Raw genomic sequence first — 21,984 nt, 5'->3', positions numbered from 1 at the left:
TTGTAGATGTTTGTCTCAGAGATTTTTCACAAGATGACTCAGGTTTTTGGAAGAAGTCATACAGATGCCAGACTTATTAAACTTTTTTTAAAGGTTAACCTGTACCCACAGAAAATGAATTTAAATGTATTAACAAGTAATTCCCTACTCTCAGTAGGGAAAATATGTTCATTAGTTTTGGTTAATTGAAATTGTTAGGTAAATTTAGATGAAGCTCAGCCCTTTTTCCTTCCCTACAAGTTCTTCACCACTTCTGTAGCAATGTTTTCCACAGTCCTCAGATTTGCAAGAGTTTCTTTTTCTTGTAATGCTGAAAAGTGAGAATTTGCTTCAGCTACTGCTCAACTTTTTCTGTTGCAAACTTTCCTTTCAGAAAGTATATCCAACTTCCTGCATCTCTTTGATCATGGGACATAGTATAAATCTGTGCTACGCTTAGTTTTGTATGCTGAACAGGTATTTTCTTAAGTTTTGCAAATACTTGAATAATTTAATTTTCATTCCACTGTAAAATTTAACTCGCATATTTAGGTAAAGATTATATAAACTAGCATTTTCCCTTTCTCTATAATTTTTGGAAAATGAGCAAATACCACCCTTCTTTTGCAGGCTGGCAGTCAGGACAGAATTGTTAAGTCACTTGACGTGGAAGAGTTTTTGCACCTGGAAACTAAGTGGAAGCATGGAATCCATGAGGGCAACAGAACCTTAGCCACTGAGTCTAGTGGGCATTTATAGCAGAGTCAGGTACAGCAGGTTGCTCAGTGCTGTGACTGTTTGGTTTGAATATCTCTAGGGAAAGAGACTACCATCCTCTCTGAAAGCCTGTTCTTGTGTTTGATCACCCTCACAGTAATTTTTTTTTCCCTCATGGTTAAATGGAATGTCTTAGTTTGATTTGTGCTTACTGACTCCTCTTCTTTCAGTGGATGTTACTGGGAAGGGTCTGACTCAATTTTCTTTATTCTCTTCTGTTGAGTGTTTACACACATTTATAAGATCCTCCTGAGACTTCTTCAGGTGGAATGGTTACGTCTCTCTCAGCCTCTCTTTCTGTAAAAGGTCTCCAGTCCACCGTGTTTGTAGTCTGTCATTGGACTCACTGCAGGATGTTCGGTGTGGCCCAGACCTGGGACCAGCATCTGCCCGTGCATCACCAGTGCTGAGCAGGGACAAAGGATCTCAGCACTTGGCTTACTAGTGGTGCTCTTCCTAAACCAACCCAGGATACCACTGGCTTTTTTCCTCAGGGGCCCACATCTGGCTCGTGGTCAGCTTGCTGGTAATTCAGACCTCCAGGACATTTTCTGACAAGCTGCTCTCCCACTGTTCAGCCCCTGTGTGCAGCCCCACTGTGTGGAAGACTCGTGTATGTCCAGTTTGTAAATAGATCTGTTCAAGTGTGTAGGCACCTGAGTTTTCATCATAAGGTACTCTAGGTACTGTATCCATGTCTAGGCTGCAGCTGGCTTGACAGGTCTGAGGACTCCTTTTCAGGTCATGCCTGAGCCTGCTCAGAGGTTTTTTGATAGGTTATCCTGTGTCTACAGCTCCAAACAACTGATCCAGCGCTGTGATTTTAGCATGTACCTGAATGTTACTGCTGTCAGTGAATCATCCCAAAAGAGAGCAGCTGTGATAATTTTCATTCTTAAATACAAATGGCAGTTCAGCTAATTTATATATATATATATATATATATATATATATATATATATATATTTAATGCCATTGGACTTGCTCAGCAAACAAGGAACCAGGATTCTTGGTCTTCTGCAATTTCAGGAAGTTCAAAATCACAGCTTCCGGAGAACCCCAAGTTCAAATTTACTAATTTTCTTTTTAAGCCAATGCATACATGCTGTTGATCAGCCCTGGCATGATAGTACTTTTAAGAGCTAAGTTAGGCTGGATGCTGTTTGTAGGCCTGCAGGAAAAAGCTGTCTTTCCAGAGGTGCTCTGATACCATGGCAACTGACACTTCATAAGCAGACAGGTAGCAACCCAAGCCCCTGAGCCATCCCATTGCCTAAAGCTACTGAGCTTTCCTAGTTCCAGTAAACATTAGAAGTTGCACTAAGCCTGATGTGATGAAGTGCAACTTCAGTGACTTCAAAGGCATTTTTCCCACTGTTACCCTCGCTGAAATTACTATTAAAGTGTCAGTGAAATAATTCCCATCAAGTAAAAATTACTTAGAAGCTTTTGGATAGAACTCAACCATACAAGTTAAACCTATTTGTCATAGCTATGATCAGTGAACTGAAGATAGCAAGGCAATATATTATTAAGATGTAAAAGTTGGACATGGCTACACTACAGGTAAATTCCTATATAGAACCTCCATCACAAACACAAAATACTGTCCAGGGAAGCAGAACCAGCTATATTAGAAAAATTAATTTCAAGCACTTTCCATCTGTTCATTGCAAAAGCAATTTGTCTTGCAGCCACTACATTGAGATAGAGAAGCATTTGTCTTTGTTCTGAAAATGTAACATAACAGTGAAAAGCAAGGGCCAAAGGCCAGACTGAAGTGATCATGGGTTTGCCAGATAGGTCAGAGCTAAGATTGTCTGCCAGTTACTGACCTGAAGCCTTTGTACTTGGTCTCACTGGGATGAAGGTAATTTTCACCATAACAACTCCTGTGGTGCTGATAACAGACCAGCATTTCAGATACTGCTGAACAGTGTTTGTGCAGCATGAAAGCACTGTCTGCTCACTCTTATCCCCAGTGAATGGAGTGTGTCAGAGGTAGGGAGAGGACACAACTAGGCATATGGCCCAAATAGACCAAAGAGATTTTCCACGGCCTACAGTGTCATGTTCAGTGATAAAAAAGTGTTAAGTTTTAAGGAGTTAAGTATCTATAGCTTGGGAACTGATGTGGCATCAGTCTAGCATGGAAGGTGGTTAGTGGTTGTCCTTGTATTATGAGCTCTGTTTTTTGGGTTTTTTTTCTTTATATCTTCTTCCACTTTTCCATTGCCTGTTAAACTGTTCTCACCTGGACCCATGAATTTTCTGGGGTTTGCTCTTTTATTTTATCTTTCCCCATAAAACTGTCTTTGGGGGTGGGGAAGGGAGCAACTGTCTGTGTGGTGCTTTGGTGACCGCAATAGCTTAGCTTAACTCATATAAATATGAGTTTTCAGAACAACTCTCTAGCTGTATGTTTAAAACCCATGAATTAATGGAATTGAAGCTTTCTGTAGAAGAGTTTTGTGTTCTAAAGTCCATGGAAGCAGGAAGCATTGACCAGGCTTGAAAGTTTTACTGCCAATTTGTGGATTTCATGTTTCATGGAAGGCTGGCCTTCCTTTGTCCTAAGAGAAAGCCGGAAATGTGAGGAAAACTGCAAAACCGTGATTTTGAATATCAAATAGTGAAAATATTTGCCTGGTTTAGCTGCCAGAAAAGTAATTCTCAGTAATTCCATGCCCACAAAAAACTGATTAAGGAAGTAGAAAATTTATACGTTCACTCCCCATTGATCCTCCAATAAGAAGCTGCACTAGTGTCCTTACAGCCAGTGCATCTCTGCTTTGAATTATCAGAATGCAGAGTCAAGTCCTATACTTGCTAAGGATTGAATATAGGGAGCACAGACACAAATATTATGCAGGGCCTGGCTGGGATGGAGTTAATTTTCTTCCAGCTGCTTCTCTGTTTTGGATTTGTGACTAAAGCAGTGGTGTTGACACAGTGCTGTGGCATGGCTTGTATGGCATTGGGGCTTTCTCTTTTCCCAACTCTGCCTCAGCAGAAGGTTGGGGCAGCATGAGATATTGGGAGAGGATGTAACCAGGACAGTTGACCCAAAATGATTAAAGGAATATCCTATGCCATAGAATATCATGGGTGTGGAGGGTTTGGGGGTTTTTTTGAATGTAGACATTGCTTGGAGACTAACCAGATGTCTGTATCGGTGTGCTTGTGGGAGGTGACTCGCTTCTTTGCATCATTTGCTTTTGTTTTATTCTTGTTTATTGTTGTTCTCTTTCTTCTTCCTTGTTCCTTCCCATTTTAAACTATTTTTAGCTCAACCCCTTGAATTTCATTGCTTTTGTTCTTCCTATTCTCTCCTTGTCTGACAATGGTGGATAAAGTGGCTGTGTGGGGCTGACATGCTGACCAATGTTAACCCACAACACATCCTAAAATAATAGTCACCTGTGGCACCTGCCAGGCAAAACTCACACAGGACCTGATTTTCACTCATATGCATGAAGATACTAATGGCTTAAATGTTTGTTGTGTAAGGCCTCAAAACAGAAAAGAGGCATTGAGGCTTCTGAGAAGGAGAATGACACAGATGGATCCTATAATATTTAGGTAAAATAATTTTTTGATATCTGGCAAATATTATATTGTATATCTATAGAACTGCTTTTATGCAGGTGCTTCCTGATCCAGTTGGCATGCAGCCATCAATCTGTTCACCCCAGGAAAGAGTCTCATTTGAAAGCTTGCCTATTGAATTGTGACTAGTATCTCCACAACGACAACATTTTGAAAAAGTTGTGGCAGGATGCCCTCCTGCCCTAGGAGGGCCTGTTACCTATCAGCTGATGCAGTAGCTCAGGGCATCTTCCCCCTCACAAGGATTTGCTAATTGCTGAAATAACTCTATCAGGACAGATTGTCTTGTAGCAAGTTATTTTGGCACCATGGAGGTGACATGCCCAGCTAACAATAAACATCTTGCCTTGAAAGCAAGATTGTAGGAAGAAAAGCTTGAATTTCTGACTGACAGGCACTTAACTTTACAAACTATAAAAGCTACACCATACCTTCACAAAGCAGACATCTTCTACACATTCCTTGGAAATTTGTGGGGATCTTTCCTCAAGGTTTGAGATGCCTGTCTTGAGTTAGTCTCTGGAGGGTTGCGTGAAAAGTCTCTGTGTACCCCATCATCAATTTGGTGGTAAGTTACATTGACTCCTAATCTATACTATTTCTTTGCTAGCTGTTATATAGGTACCTTGATGTCATGCATTGTTTTATGTAATCCATTAGTAGTTCTTTTGTTTTATCCTGTATAGTAAGAAACTCTGTGTAGGACTTTTTTCTGTTAATCTACTGTTAATGACAGTCTATTTAATAACCCATTTTCTGATAAACCATTTTATGAGCTACCATTCTTGAGAACATGTGAGCCAGAGCAATTTAGGTGCAGGTCACCTAAGCAGAGCTGCTGTGAAAAATCTGAGCCTAAGGCAGGGTTTGTTCAAAGCTCTTACTTGATCCATAACACGAGTATATGAAAAAGGACATACATTTCAAAAGGCACCAAGACATTTACATTGTTAAAAGCTTTCAATATTTTTTTTCCTCTTGGACAGAAGGATCATGTGTCAATAACAATGGAAAAAAACTAGCTTGGACTTAAAGAAAAAAAATTCTTTATAACTTAATAGAAAACTTTAATGTTGAACTTTAGCAAATGCTGTAACTTACCTGTTTTTTTCCAGTTCTGTGGAGAAGCCAGTGATATCTACATTGCAATATTGCCTTAGTATAGCACTGTATAATAAGCATGTCTCAGTTATTGATAGCATTAGTGTTACAAAGCCATTAACACATTACCTGGGGTGCACTATCCCAAAAAATACTGAAACATGACTCCTTCCCACTTGGGAAAGCTGAGACATCACCTTAGTTTTTTTCAACTCGATTTAATGACATTTGAATGCATATAACACTGGTGTATATATATGTACATAAAATGTGCATTCTGATACTATTGAGAAGAGATAGAATAAGAAGTTTACCAAAGACTGCAGATAGTGAGTATACAGTTTTGGAGCAACAAACACAAATCTGTTAATATGAATGATTACCTTTGTATAATGAATTAGGGTTACCTGGACACTTACCAGACACTGTTAAATATAACCTTGGGATAGTTACATGACATGTAAATGAATTACAGCATAAACAAGTGATGCTGCATGAATTTTTGATTGGATTCAAGATCAAAATATGCAAAAGCAATCAGAACCAAGCTGAATATTATTCAGCAGATCCTGCTCTGGTTTTTAATCATAGGTTTGGAATTGAACATCTTGAACATTCCAAACTTGTGGCAGAGATTTTTCTTTTTGAAAATCAAAAATTATCAATGGCCTCTAGCCTGAAAGATGCATCTTCTTCTATCTGTTCCTGTGTCAGCTGAGCTCAGCTGACAAACTTGGGTTCAATCTACTCCAGTATCTAGAAGATATGGAGGTGTTAGCAAGGTCTTTTCAGCTTTGGTCTTGTTCCCCTGTCACAGTGGCTTGTACATCTATAAAATCACATCTTTCTGTTTACTTGCTTATACTTACTGTCCACACCCACCAGCTGACATATGCTTTTACCAGCCACTCTTAATAAAACAGCTTGAGCTAGAAATCAATGCTGATATGAAAACTCATAAGACCAGCTTCAAATTCACTCTGTTGAGAGCAAATCCATTTTCTTTTAATGAAGGCACATCTGCTTACAGAAGTGATGAATGTGGCAATGAGACAAGACATAAGCATGTGTTTAACTGTAAGTATGTGCTTAAATTTCCAAGCACTCTCAGGCTTAAAGTGTGTGTTCATTTGAGCTGAAGATTCTATTGTGGGTTCCAATAATGGTAAAGAAAGCTGCTAAACTGATGATGCAATAGGAGCTGAGATGGCAGCAATTATGTGTGTGTCATCTTATAAAACAGATAGTTTTCCCCTTGCTGTGCTTGTAAATGCCATGACAGAAGAGAACATGGCTTTCCAGGTTATTTATTTTTTTGTTATTGTTATTTTATTGTTTGTTTGTTTATTGTTAGGATTCATGAAGCAGGTATGGATAATCACAATATTTTCCATGGGTTTTTGGTATTTCAGCAGGTGTTTATGGACAAGGTTAGCCTGATGACTGATTTTTTTAAGAGTATAAGGAAGTCTAGGGAAGGAATTTGAATCACTAGAAAAGGGGATCAGCGTCTGTCAGATTTCTTCAGAGCTTCCAAGCAATGTTGTATACTTTTGACTATTGCACCAGTATGAAGAGGGTGCTTCTCCCTGTAGAGGTAGCACTGAAAGAACAAGATGAAATGCTCTTGTACTCATCATTACTTCAGGTGGAATTGAAGAATAACTGGTTTCAGGCAGTGAAGGCTGTGACTGAAAAGCATGTAGCATCATGCAGTTTAAACAAAATTACATCCATGCTATGAATTAAGCATAGACTTCATTGTGCTTTTCGCCCAGGCATGTTCAGCAAATGCACTTCTTTAGTAAGGCAGTACAAAGATGCTGTATTAGGCTGACCTCAACAATACTGGAAGGAAAAAATGTGAGCCTGAATCATGAATTAACTTAGGTGAGCTGTTTCCTTTACATGTTCTGGAAGGGCTGGATGTGTTCATACCAAGGGTAAGTCACACAGAGCTGTACAAAGCTTTAGTTTTTCAGAAAACGTTGTGTGTTATGCAGTCTTGATTTTTTTCAGGTTGCCCAACAGTATTTTTCCTGGAAAGAGGATGTTTGCTGTGAGCCAGACCTCCTCATGTCCATCTCCTTCCAAGGTGGGTGAAGCCCATTCTATCTGCACATTCTTTTCCCATCTTTTGCATTTGAATGTTGCCTGGCTACTGTATTGTGATTTTTGTTTTAATCACTGCTTTTTCCTCCTTAATTGTTATTGCACCATACATTGTGAAATGTTGATAGGATTGGAAGTCACTGTATGCATAATAAGATACTTTTTATTTTGCATGTTAATAATATAAGTATTTTCTTATGGTATCTTTTCCATTATATATTACACAGAGGGATTTGTTGTTACAGTGAACTCCTCGCATTTCAGAATATCATGTTCTGGATCAAACGTGACTCTGATGATGTGACAAATACCTTTGCCATGGTTTCTTATACATTTACACCCCTCACCAGGTGACATATTCTGTTGAACGAACTCTGAAATGGTACCTTTTCTATCAGCACACTTCTGCTTGAGAATGTACTTTTGCTTTGAGCATTACAACAGTTCATGAAGGAAGGACTGGATTAACTTTATCATATCCACAATGAGGAAAGAAAATACATGCATGCTGAGTACTTTAGTTATAGTTGTGCATAATAAATTGTTTGTTGTTTCATGAGTTATCCCAAAATACAAGTTATAGTACAGATAACAAATAAAAGCTTAAATTGTCTAAAGGTAATACCTTAGGTAGCACTGCATGTGTAAACAAAGAACACTTATACTTACACTAAATATCAAGATGAATTTTTTTTTTTTTCCCCACTTGGGGAGTCTTTGAACTTTTCTTATTTCCAATGTGGCTTGATTTTCTGCAACCTGTAACATAATGATGCTCTGGCATCATTATATTTCAGGTTTTTTCTACTGTTGTGTCCATGGCCTTACATATCCATCATTTTATTTGCCCCAGCACTTCAGAAGTTAGATGTAAGCTGGGATATTTATCTGGCTATCACAATTTGGAAGAGTCACTCAGAATGCTTGGGCAATGCTCTTCCAGAGGTGGACAGAGGCCTTCAGTCTGATTCAGTTGTTCCCTTCATTCTCCCCTCCATGAACAGTTGTTACAGAAGTTTAGAAAAAGACATATATTACACAGACATGCTCCTCAACTGCTGGACAAAGAACACTTCATCACTTTATACCCTTCAGATAAATAATAATAAATAATAAACGCATGGCAACTCCTGTTAGAGAAGGTGAGTTTTACTACACTGAACTACACAATAGCATACATCTAGAAAGATTGTCTTAGCCATGGAGATATCATAGAACTGTTGGAACTGATCTGGACTTAACCTATAAAGGACATGCAGATGTCCTGTAGGCTATCATTGCGGTGAGTACCATAGAACAAGAGAAAAAGAAATGATTTCATTACTGAAATGCATAGTTATAAATGTCATGATTTTTTGCAGGCTGAAGCAAGCATTCAGCTAGGTTTAATATGCTATATCAATACAGGTCATATCAATACAAATTATGCTTGTATGGATTGCAGGCTCTAATTCTAAAGGAGAGAGCTTATGTAGGACTGGCCTAACTTGCCAGTAAGGGGAGACTAAAATTCATTTGCTGTAATTAAATGATACAAGTTTTATTATAAAAGAAAATAAAGACACAGGTGATAAGTGCTCCAGCTTTTTGCAGGGCAAGCTGATCCATGGAATTTAGTCCCATTCACACAGGACTAGATTGATATCAATTGTACAATGTGATCTTTGTTGGCAAAATCTTATATGAAGCCTATTAATGCCTACTCTGGTCAAAGAAAAAATAGCATAGGTCATTGAAGAAAATAAAATGCATAGAAGTAGTGTGACTGACATGTAATAATTTTGCCAGTCATGGGAAAAATGTGATTAACAAATTATGCACAGTGCATGCTCTAAGATTACCACAGGCACTAAGGGTTGGACATAAGCTATGAAGAGGGAAGCTGAAATAACCATTCCAAACACAACCTAAACCATGAAAGTAGAGCTGGAGGTCCTGGCCAGAATACCTCTTAAGAATAAGGTATCCCAAATGAACAATGCAGCCATAAATAAGCTAACAACATTTGGAAGATTCAGGAAGAGAAGACAGGAAAATAAAATGTATAGTGATGACATTTTCATGGTCTCACATTTTATGGACCTCCAACATTACTTCCTTGATTTATAAGTTGTGGTTTTTCAATGCAAACATATGGAATCTGTTAGAAAAAATAAAGATGGTATTAGAATGCAGCTCCTTCTGTGTCACAGAGGAAGAAGTATTAATCAGAACTACACAATAACTGCAAACAGCTGAGAATACCCATAAATATGGTTGAGACACAGAGCTTTCTGTGCAACCTCAGAGGCATATTGAAATGACAAAATGGAGAAATAATTGCCAAACGGGTGATGACCATCACTGTTCATCATGCTTTGCATAGCAATCAGTATGCTGAATGCCCTTCCCTATGCCAGCTACCTGGGTGAGCTATTGAGATTTTGCTAATGTTGCAGGTAAATGAGGGTCAGAGGGCAAAAGTGTTTGGGATAAGGGATTCTTTCTCTTTCATCACTGTAAACAGTATCATTCACACTCACAATGACATTCACAGTCACAAGGAATTCATACAGAACATTTTAGCAATGAACACCTCGGGTGATTATTTACTTATTGCAGGAACCATGTGTGGATGAAACCATCTTGTCTGGGTGTTAATCAGAGGTTATGGTTAGTTGGGAGGGACCCACAATCGTGAAAGTGGTGGAAGATTTGAAAACTTCTACAAAGTGTGATTGTCGCTGAGAGTCCATGGCATTTTAGGAGGAGTGTGGCAGAGGGAATAAATAACCTGTAGCCCAAGATATGATTTCTTCTGAATTAGAAATAAAAGGTCATGGAAGTTCCTATCATGGAAGGAACAAGAAAATTACATATTTTGTCCATTTTTTTTTTTTTTTTTAAACTACTGTTTTTTCTTCAGGACCAGTTTTAACACTGCTTCAATCAGACATTTTGAGATGCTGACACTAAATTTCTCTTCACAGACAGATGTCTGAGTGAAGTGTTAGTTTTTTGGTTTTTCAGAGTACAGCTCACTTTCAAATTAAGAAGCTGAGAGCATTCTCTATTTTCACATGGTCCATGTTGATAATTACGGGCAGCTGCACAGTCCAAAGAGAGTTCCTGAAAGGACCATACTTCAGGGCTGTTAATCTGTTGGCATGGCTTCTTGGGTATAGAAGGTGTGTTTTAGGACATTTGTTAGCAGTGACTTCACTAAGAGCTTGTTACAAGATAGAAAGCGATACTGCAAAATATCCTTAATGATCGATTCCCCCTCTTTTTAAAAATCAGCTTGGATTTCTATATAAATAGATCAGCGCTCTGCTATTGATTTGCATTTACATAATTTCCATCCAATATGTTTTTTAATGTAGTTTTTGCTTCATGGGGCTCAAAATAACAGAACACAAAAATCACATATCTTTATGCAGAATATGTTAATATACTCATTTTATCAACCTGTTTTTCAGAATATATTTATGCCATTCAAGTGATTTATTTCAAAGCTAAGGTCTGGTCTCTCTAGGAACTTGCTAAAATGGGTGAACTTGACTCTACTCAGCTTAGACCAGATCTTTGTGGTTTTCTTGTCTTGATGTAAAACCTTGTGAATTAATTCAGAGTGTTAAACACAGGAGCACTACATAGGAAGGGCAGCTGAAAAGCTCACAAGTGCATTATTATGCGTAAGGACTCCTTCCACCATAAAATTATATGATACATGGTGCCACCAGGAAACATGGTAAATTAGTCTAATTTGATGGCATTCTGTTACAAATTGGAAAATTAAGACATTAATCTAAACCAATCAGTCCAAAGCACACAAGGGTGTGTACTCATATGTGTATGGGAGCATATAATGTGCTTGAGAGTAGGAAGACACATTGGATGAGTCATCAAATGGAGCCCTAATACTTCATAACTTTGTATAAAGACTCTGGATGCAGTTTTATAGACAGCAAAATTTGTATATGGTGAACCACCTGCCATCTTCTCATTAAAAAGTTGTCTTGTTTATTCATTTATTCCTGACAAAGATAAAACTTTAAATAAGAGCTTCCATTCTACTTTCAATGCAGTACTCTTCTAATGAATGAAACACAAAATAACTAGTCATTACTTCCTTTCTCTTAGTCTACCATTGTCTTACACAATGTATAGACTGTACATGAAAAAAAAGATAGTGGTACTGCTGTTCTGGAGTGGCTAAGAGAGAAAATGGAGAGGAAGAGGTTTTTTAGACAATTCCCATCATAACTCTAATAGTATGTTATAGTAAAAGGGATATGTCTGTTATTAGTGGACAATTAGACTAATCAGCATGAAATTTTTGCCTGTCAGGCAGTGTACTGTGGGATTTTAAAATTGAAGTTTTTAGAACTAAACTCTCCTAATAAACCGAACATGTAAGTTCTAACACTACATCAATGAAGTTGATTTATGTATGAATAGAAGGCCAGCATACACACCTGAAGTAAACTGTGAGAAATCCAGGCTGCTGTGTGTAGGTAGAGGAGACACACTGAGGCTGGAAAAAACCAGAAGATTAACTTCCGCAGTTTATTTCTCTTCTTCTCCCCAAGTTTAGTCCTAACAACCTGTAAATAAAATCTTTGGGAAAGAGCACAGATGTAATTCTGAAAAGCAAAGTAAGAGCTTTAGAGATCAGAGATGAAGTTGTCATTGAGAGCAAAGAAATAGGCAGCTGAGGACATTACAACATTCTTGGTGGCTGAATTATAAACTCTTGAAAGTCTTTCCACACCTTGAAAGTGATGCAGAAGTCAGTTTAACAGGAAACAGAGATATACATTTTTAAAACAATAATTAGACTGAGGTCTGGATTCCCTTAAGTGTTAGGCTGACACTGCCCCTCAGGACTGCATGGTCTAAGGCCATGTTTGTGCTTGGAGAGTTTTTCTATTCACAAGGCTTTGTTAGGCCACAAAAAGCCAGCACTTCTACTTAAAACTTTATTAAGCTACTTCAGCCCAGTTAGCTATCAGGCTATTTGCTATGGAAAATACATTTACATAGTGTTTGTACTGTAGGAAAATAATACTCCTAACTAAAATAAGGAAAAGAATAATTTGTATCAGTAGAATTTATTGATGTGAGGGCTAATAAGATGGCTTTCTGTAACTAACCATCCCATGCTTTTCCCATGGACAGCTTAGCTGTGCCAAACACCACTGAGCTGTTTGTAAAACAGCTCCTGAATCACTAGCAGTGGCAGCCCAAATAATTCAATTATTTTGAAGTAAAATTATAACCTTTTATTTCCAAGACAAATTGAACTGCACTGTGGTGTTTCAGAAGCAACCTAAGCCTCTGTGTCAAAGGTCCATTAAGCTCAATGCTTTTTCTAAAATGCATTGAACAACTCTTGTGACACCCAGAAATAATCTTTTTCTCTGTGTTTCAGTTTCTCTGTGTTTCTACTGTCCAAGTAGAAACCCCAGTGCCAATACCCTGAAATAATCAGCAAGGGTGACATTGCCAGGTTTTGCAAGGTGATACTGTATTCCCAGGGGGGTTGATTAAGGGGATGATTCACATTCAAATACACCCTAACAGTCTGGAGAGTATTTTCCTGACATTTTAGCAGGGTCACATGTGACACTTCTTTAAATTTGCCTTCTCTAGCTGCTAAAATCATACAAATATATCCATTTTGTAATGGGCTTTATCTCTTCCTTCCCACCACTTCAAGATGTGACTGAGTATGCTGGAAAAGCTGGTGTAAGTGAAACAAAGAACTTTTTCACCAGGCAGGGCTGTCGTCATCTCTGATGGAAGTAGGTTTTGCTGTGTGAAAGACTTGCCTACATTTGAGGTTGATTCAAGTTTTTTTCAGTGTGCCCTTGCCTTCTTACAATATTGCTATTTATTTGTAGGCATAGCTGTAAGAAAGGTCCTTCAACCTTTACTGTCATGATGTAAGTCTAAATGCTGGATGAACAAAGCTGTTGGGAAGGGATCAATCTGCCAACAGCCAAAGGTCAATGCCTGGGTGTAAACTACAGAAATAAAATCAATCCACCATAACCTAAATCCTTCAAAGATACAGGCAAAATGCCAAGATGGGTCACCCACAGTGCCAAAGTACAGGTTGCAGTGGCCATCAGCCAAGTGAAACAGCACATCTTGCAGACCAACAAGCCTATACCATGCAAGTGTCATGTATCTCCTACAGAGGTGCTCAGGTAGTGTCACTAAATTCCCTAAAGATCATGAGTCGTGTGGAATGGACAAGGTGGGAAGCAAACCCATAATTGTCCCCATGTTACCTAGTAAATACATACATAGATGCCCATCACACCTATGGCAGTGTATCTGGCTGAGTGCACACATCAGAGCTCAGCAGCAACGCCAGCTCCTGCTACTGAGAATGAGCCTGTCGTGAATCCTAGTGCATATAGCCTTGAAAGAGAGCTTTACCAAGCTTACTTTTCCATGATACTATCCTGCCTAGCCTTGCTCTACCCTGTCCTAAAGTTTGCCCTTTGCTCTCAGGGGCTTATCAGCATGATCTGCACATCCGGAGTACAGAGGAACCGTACTCCAGATGTCTGCTGCCTGTACTGTCAATGGCCCACTGAAGTTTTTGTTATCTATCTGGGCTAACTGGGCCAGACAGAGCAAACAAAGAGCATGATGGAGGATGATGAGTGACTCTGCACAGGAAAGGAGTGTCCTGGTCCCAGCCACAGCCCATGCCAGGAGAGGAGTATCCGAGACAGCCATTTCCGAGACCTCACCGTGCTCTCCACCAGGCTCTGCCAAAGCATCTCTGGGATTAATTCCTTCTCACTCTGATGAGGCAGAGGAAGGCAAATCATACACTGAGAATAGACCTGCATGCCAAGACACTAGAATAATTAAAAAGATGTTTTTAAAAGACAGACAAAGCACTGGATGTTGTTGATAGACAAACTTGAACAGGATTTTTCAGGGATTGGTGTGCAAACCTGGTGTGCAAGATTGGTGTGCAATCCTGGTATGAAAGATAAGTGTCTAAGACAGAGATGTTGAGCAGATGGCCTTCTCCTTTTTAGGAATAGATGCACTTTGGTGTTTTATAAACTTCATGAAAGGAAAATCAGGGCAACACAAAGCTATTTTTTCCTACTTAGCAGCTGGAAGTAAGGTGAATTTATCAGCCTCAGTGGTATCCCTTCTGAACAATAGCATCCCACAAAGAGAAAAGGCAAACAAGTAATCCAGCACAGCATGGCATGGTTGAAATCATCTCTGTCTTGTTTTGTGCAGCTGGAAGAACAAACTTTTTTGTACAAGGCAGGTGCAATTCAGTCTTTGTGCTGACTCACACTTGGCAATTAGCTGAGGAAAAACTGCAAAATCTGATTAATTATTTGTTAATAATTGGGATTTTATGTGTGTGTGCATGTGTGTGTGCATGCACATGGACAGCTGCAGCTCAGTGGGACTGAGAAACTAGGGTGGACAGCATTTAGAGCAAAAGTGAGGACTTCACTGGCTAATCCACCAGTGTCTCTTTTCTTGTCTTTCTCCCCCTTTCCACTCTTCCATATACTCCCCACATAGCATCTTTATCAATGTTCAAGTGTTCAGATACGATTTAGTGCACACAATCCTTTCCTGCCCATCTACAAAAGAACTTGTTTCATTGCAGTGGAAACTTACAATGCTTGTTACATCTCTGCCTAAAAGCAAGTATTTTATCCTCACTCATGTGATCATCATAAAGTAGAAAATGAAAATTCCAAAATCAAAAAACTGTAGCAGAGCTTCAGGAGAACATCATGTCAATTTTTACTTTGATATATGCTATGTTTAAAGAAAAATCTAGGAAGGGAAGGTGATGAGGAGAGGAAAAAAGATGCACTGATTATCTTCCAGGAGATTTCCTCTCTATTTCTTAATTCTTTGGGCTGTAGAAGGAACAAAATAATCTCTCCTTGCTGCCTGGAGTAAGAGGAAAAGTATTCTGAAGAGACATTGTAAGAATATCATTTAGTAGCATGGATGGTTTCTCATTCCCATTTGCACTTTAATGAAAGGAAACATCACCTCAAAGTTTGCAGCGAGGGTATAATGTTTCTTAAACTTTTGTGGGCGTGGCAGATAAATACTTTGTTTCCTAAGATGATTTAGAAAAAAACTTTATCTCAGACTAGTGAACTCTATCCTCTGGTCCAGAAGTAAAGGAGGAGCTGGGGTTAATAGTATGTGTGCGGGTGATGAGTGCTAGTTTCTAAAAGGTATACTGCTGTTTATTTCCTGGGAGAGCACAGTATTGGTCTTAATTGTTAAGGGCAGTTGAATATATCAATGTCTTTCTCTCTCTCTGTCCCTCTCTTTTCTGCTTAGTAAGGCATTTAAGCACACATTGTACTAGTTCAAGAAGCAGAGCCTTGTATTTCTCTCCTAGTGGCAACTGAATCCTCTCTACCTGCTTTCATTATTTGGTTGAATCTTCAAAGTAATATCTCTTTTTCTTTCATAGTTTTCTTAAACTAACTCTGTCTTTCCTCACTCCTCTCTGCCACCTCCCATTTGCACTTACAACGACTGTCAGTGTCATCTGTGCCTGCCATCTGCTTCCGGAATATTATGAAGCTGTAATCACAGGACATTTTGAAATTTATTCATACAAATCAAAGACATTCCGTTGCTGTCAGGGGTGGATTTAGAGCTAGTAAAGGCAGAGGTCTTCTGGCAGAGGCTTTCAGAAACAGCAGCTGGCAGAAGGAGGCTGGAGGAAGATTCCCTGCCCAGTTTTCCATCCCACCTGGCTCCTGACCTCCAGCATTTTTGCATTCTCAGGGCTGGCTTCAGCTGTGATCAGCTAGCTCTGCCAGATTTGCTGTTGAGTGGTAAACATGAATCTGGGTGAGAATAAGACCAAAGGAATTTTTCACTTGCGATGCCATTTATGTAAAAGTATATAACCACAGCAGTAACCTCTGTCTTGCTCCTTTTACAAATAGGCTGTACTTCAGTATACATTTTTTCCTTTTTTATTTAAGGTAGGGGATATTTTATTAAGCAGTACCTATAATAATGGCCTAATCCCAATCAACGGCCTCTAGGTGCTACTCTAGTAAATGGTAGTAGTAATATCAGATGGGGAGCTATCTGTGTCTTCCCACATGGAAAGCAGATGCTAAGGGTTGCTCATGCACTGCTCAGCTTATACTCTCAACTTCCAGAATAATGGAATAGGTTTCAGTAAACTATGTTTGAATTGTATGATGCTGTAGACTGCTCCTACTGCTCCAAGGGAGGAAATGAAACAGCTGGTGCCAAGGACCCATACGTGTAGTATGTACATTTCAGGATCATGGAGTTTTTGGACTTTCTCTCCTCTGATCTCCTGGACTGATTTGGGGCAGAAGTGCCTTAGCTGCACTTGGTGTGAAACTTCTAATTTGACTTCATTCAAAGAAAGACTGATCCATGCTCTGTGTAAACCAGGGTAGAGGTGATGGAGAACTGCACACTTGTAAAACTAGGCAGCTGATTTTTGCAGTATGCTCCACTGACTTCAAAACTACTTTAAATCAGTTTAAAAATGTTTACTCTTTTACAATTAATTTTCTTACATTTGGTGGGCTGGTGTGTCTTTCAAAAGGCACTTTTGTCTCTTTTGTCTCTTTTGTCTCATCTAGGTCTCCTGCTTTCCAGAAACACCTTCAATAAGTCAGTGTTTCTATAGATGTCCCTAAATGGAAACATCATTATGTAGGAAAAGCAACAAAAATGGAAAAGAGAACTGGTACATATTTCTGCAAAAAGAAACAGTTGCTCAGTGGATTGATTCCCTTTTCCCCCAAGACCTATAAAGAGCTGGAGATCCAACATGAATTTAATGTGCCTATGGCCTCATGAAGTGAGTGCACACTGCCTGTGCTGCCCATGCCAGCTAAGCTTCTGCAGTCTCAGCTAGTAACTGGAGGCAAGCCAACTCAGGGTCCCAAAGGCTTTAGACTCAAGCCAAAGATCTGTGGTCAAACGCTTGGCAGGTATTAGACCACAGAAAACAAATGAGTAGAAAAGTTTCATTTGGTTCTATTGTTGCTGCTGAGTTGCTATGTGGGAATAAAGAAGTGTGACCTACTGATTTGCAATAGCAGTACAGCAGCTGAAGGATTGCAAAAGCAGGACGGTTTAATTCCAGAGGTTTTGTTTTGTTTTGTTCTGGTTTTTTTAAGAGAACATCTTTAAAACACACACAAAGAAGCTAAATGTGACACACAGTGAAAATAAGAGCAGTGTTTTCTAGAGATCAGAATTAGGATGAGTTTCTTCCCTATAATTGTCTACCTATCTCCTGGTGCCAAAGCACTTGATAGCATTCCCTCACAGGTGGGAAAAACCACCTGTAAGTATAGCTTCACCTGTGAAGCTATACTTAATCAGAATTTAAAATTCCTGACAAGGACATCTTGAGAGGAAAGGTTAGTCACCTGGTGCACTGGCTTCACGAGGGATGTGGCTGGTACCATGTCAACCAAGGCTGACAGTAGCGCACATGAAAGGGCAGACATGGAAAGGATCAATGAAGGCAATGGTAATGTGAAGGAAATACAAAAGACAGGAGAGAGGCCATATTATATTACCACCCTTGATGAAATGCCTGAGCCCCTTGTCCCATGGTGGCAATTTGTCATGTTTGCTGTCAGGTAATCTGGATTGGCAGCAGAGATCCAGAAACAGAGGAGGAAATGGTGGTTATGCACAAGCAGGCAGGAAGACACTGAGTCCTGCAGTCATGCTGCTATGGGGAGGCTGTTGTGGGCATACAGTGAGGAAGCAGGCACTGGTATCTACCAAACCCCCATTTTGGTGCTAGCAGGTGATTTAAGCTCCAGGAAAGCACAGATTTCTTTACAATTGTTCAAATAATCTCACAAAAGGACTGTATAATTGAAATTAATCGCAAATTACTTTAAGTGCAGGTGAAAGAGGTACAAGTGTTTTTAAGACATCCAAAATTGACCAGAACAACTAAAACTTACTGAGAGAACTGGAAGCAACCGTCATCTCCTTGCTCCTTCACACAAATCCTGTATGAACATGCTGATGTGAATGTTTTGGGATAAGATGACAAACCCGTTTACCTATTAAGCTGTTTTCACTATGGGAAGGACAAACATCTTAACCCAGACAAGGAGCCTTATCATGGAGTTTGCAAGTCCTTGTTCTGGGCCATAATGAGCAGGGGTGACAACAGAGATTGGAGCTAAGTTCCTGCAGCTGCATCCCTGTGCTTGCACTACCACCACTTGGATGGGGATGGGACTCCCCTACCTGTTAGTGCACTGTGGTGGTCAGCAAGGACAGTGATCACAGCCTAGGGATGGGAAAGAGTCGGTTTGATTATGGTACAGGATACTGGAAAGGACCTGGGTTCCTGTGAAGCAGAAATTCAAGGTGGGATAAAACCATTCTCTTCTTGCCCAAGTTAGCCATTCATAGACTTGTCTAGATTTGAAATGAGTGGGGTGTTTTTTAGAAAATATTTAGCAAGACAATTGTAAAACAGCTTGGCTCTTGGCTAGTTAGAGCTTCACAGCTTCAAATTTGGTTTGTTTTATATGCATAGCTACAAACTCTGTTAGTATAAACCAACAGTGTATTAGTAGATTAGTGTATGTTAGGTCACTATACTGTAAACTCTGAATCTCAGCCTGTTTGACACTGTTTTGATCCTCACTAATCTTTTATCTCTCTTTGAAATTAAAAAGTTTGCTGAAGTAATTATTGATTTGTAGTGGGAAATACTGTAGAATTTTTTTTATGTGTGGTCTGCAGTGAAACAGGTACAAATCCATGGATCATGCATGCTTTACAGAAAAATTTGGCTTTGGTAGTAAATTCTGGTTTCCAAAATGTTATTTCTTCAAATCCAGCCCAGGATTTCTAGTGGAACTGAAAGCAGGATTGACTTCTGACTACCCAGATTCAGCGCTCCCAGGACTGTCCTTAAGAGGCACATGTTTGGGGGAAACTCGACACCTAGTTTCCCAAGTTCCTAGATCTGATCTTAAGTCTGCATCAACAAAATTAAGGTACCCCAGTCTCATAAGTACTGGTGTAAAAGCTGAGAATATGAAGTCATAAAATAACAACAGGAGAAATTATTTTGGAAGCAAATAAAGCAGAAAAAAATTTATTTGAATTTTCTTTGGTTTAAAGTCACAGAGTGGCAAATAACATGATTATACAAATAATGTGATTTTTCAAGGTGTTTATTACTAGGGGATTCCAATCAAGGCTTACTCTTTGTTTTCAATATCAAAATGATAAATATTTTGCCTTTTACAAAATAATTATTTTATCACTCAAGGGCTGGTATCTGTAGATAAACTTTTGCTTCAGCACACTCTTCTGACATGAAAAGCACTCATAAATCACAATTTAAACTGCAATTTCACATCCTCTCAGAAACCACTCTAACAGAGGCATGGCAAGTCATTTAGGTAGTTGGCAGAGCAAAGCCTGTCAGTACACTTACACTGCAGGCATGTAACCTGTTCTCCCTTCCTCCATCTGCTGCATCAATTTGGGGTTGGGTAGGCATTATGCAAAACAATAGCTTCTGCCATTTCAGAAATATGTAGAATTCCCCTTTAGCTTGCAGCCTTTTCTATCCCTTCATATTGTACCAAGATTTTGACATCACGCACATGAGTGCTTTACTGAATCTGAAGGAAAAGGAGCTAAAATGTAACAGGAGGTATGGTATTGCCAGGAGCGTGGTAGACAGTGAGAAGACCATAGGCAGATGGTCTGTTAAATGCTTGTCCTTTGCAAGGGTGGGGAATATCACTCACAGAATAAAAACCATGGCCTTGGGCCACCCCCATAGCTAGGTAAATCTGCATGGTAGAGGAGCACTGCCTTTCCAAGGTCAGACATGACTGTTTCCCAGACAGAGGCTGGGAACACTCATCCTGGAGGAACCTGCAGGACTGAACCAACCTTCCCCACTGTAGGTAGAGCCAAGCAGTGGAGCAGGGTGTTGAAGCATCAACAGGACCAGTCTTGGTCCAGTGGAGACTGCAAGGAACAGCAGAGCTTCAGGTTAGTAAAGCATTCTTGAAGTTACCCAAGATTACTGCCCCTATGCTCTGGGTTTAAGGCATAACCAAAATGTTTCAGTGCAAGAGGTGCGTGATGCGTATGTGCCATTATTATGGGAGATATTCTTTTCAGATTCCTGTGGATTTGGGGTGTCACTACCACCCTTTTCTCCCCAGTGCCAGGCTCCAAATCCCACTGTACCCAGATGATGCACTCAGTGCAGCTGCCTGATGATAGAGAAAACATTGATAGTCAAAGTGAAAACATTCCAGTAATGGGAATGTGAGATGAGAAAGTGAACGGTAACATCAAGGAATGTTTAAGACTTTTTCTCAGCCAGAGAGTTTCCCTTTTTAGAAGTAAAATCAGGACATGTAACAAACAAGGGCAAATTGAAAGAGAAAGTATTCCTATGTGTCTTGTTTTTGTTTTCTCTTAGGCTCATATTTATACTGCACTGTAGCCCAAACTCCTATTAGAGACATCTTGTTTAAGTCTGTGGGGTTATTTGTTTATGGGTTTAGTTTTCTTAATTTTCAATTTTCTGCCTGTTACTTTTGATTCTTTCTTCCCTCTAACTTTATTCTAGTAATATTTTCTCAGCTTTTGTCTTCTTTGCTTCTCTTTTACCTTCTTCTCTCCTCTCTCTCCAGTCATCTTTAGCTGTACTTGTCTGCTCAATGCATTGTCTTGCAGAGTTAGGAGATACTTCAGATGACCAGTGCTCAAGCTTTAGAAAGACCTATTCTTTCCTTTATTCTTTCTTTTTTATCCCCCACAGCCTTCTGCAAAACCAGCTGCAGAGAGGGAGAGAGACTCTGCTTTCTTCCAAGTACAGTGCCACCTTTCTTGGAAGTGGTTTTCCTTGATTTCTGCAGCTAATGGAATAATTTACCTTCCTAGTTACTTTGATGAGTCTCTTTCTGTCTCCCAGTGAGCGAGGCACCTGTATGAGGGTTATTGGCATCCAGACACTTTATTATACTCTCTCACAAGTAATGGGTTTGATTTTCATGTTCATTAAGGTTGCTCAACACCTGGTGAAATGCTGCTTTTAGGACTCTCTAGTCTCCCAGGTTGGTGTGAAAGGGGTTTTGGCACAAGTAAGAATAAAGGCCAGTACTATCATTACTTGCTGTTCAAAATGACTCATTACTTACTTTTCTTTGTGAAATTGATGCTATCAGTGATATGAGAGAAGAAGGATGTTCTTGCAACTAAAAACACTGCACAATGACTTGAAGGATTTTCAGGCTTTCATTCACATTTTTGCCTATTAGGTAGTGCGTGATGCTCATTAGGTAATACAGCTTGAGGTTAGTTTTGGTCTCCAAAGAATAAAAA

General features: G+C 39.4%; 1 protein-coding gene across 1 annotated transcript in view; it reads left to right on the top strand.

Moving 5' to 3' along the window:
• The window catches only part of LOC107215844, a 47,894-nt gene extending 26,123 nt beyond the window's left edge, over nucleotides 1–21,771 (top strand). Inside the window, exons 5-7 of the mRNA XM_033520510.1 lie at nucleotides 7,486–7,561; nucleotides 20,553–20,640; nucleotides 21,422–21,771. Coding sequence (XP_033376401.1) covers nucleotides 7,486–7,561; nucleotides 20,553–20,640; nucleotides 21,422–21,509 — 252 coding nt within the window. The 3' untranslated portion in view covers nucleotides 21,510–21,771. The remainder of the gene's footprint in view (nucleotides 1–7,485; nucleotides 7,562–20,552; nucleotides 20,641–21,421) is intronic.
• The last annotated feature ends 213 nt before the right edge of the window (nucleotides 21,772–21,984 follow it).

Source organism: Parus major, chromosome Z, assembly GCF_001522545.3.
Source record: "Parus major isolate Abel chromosome Z, Parus_major1.1, whole genome shotgun sequence".
Taxonomy (NCBI): domain Eukaryota; kingdom Metazoa; phylum Chordata; class Aves; order Passeriformes; family Paridae; genus Parus; species Parus major.
The sequence above is the reverse complement of the archived record's forward strand: the minus strand, read 5'-3'. Positions and strand labels throughout refer to the sequence as shown.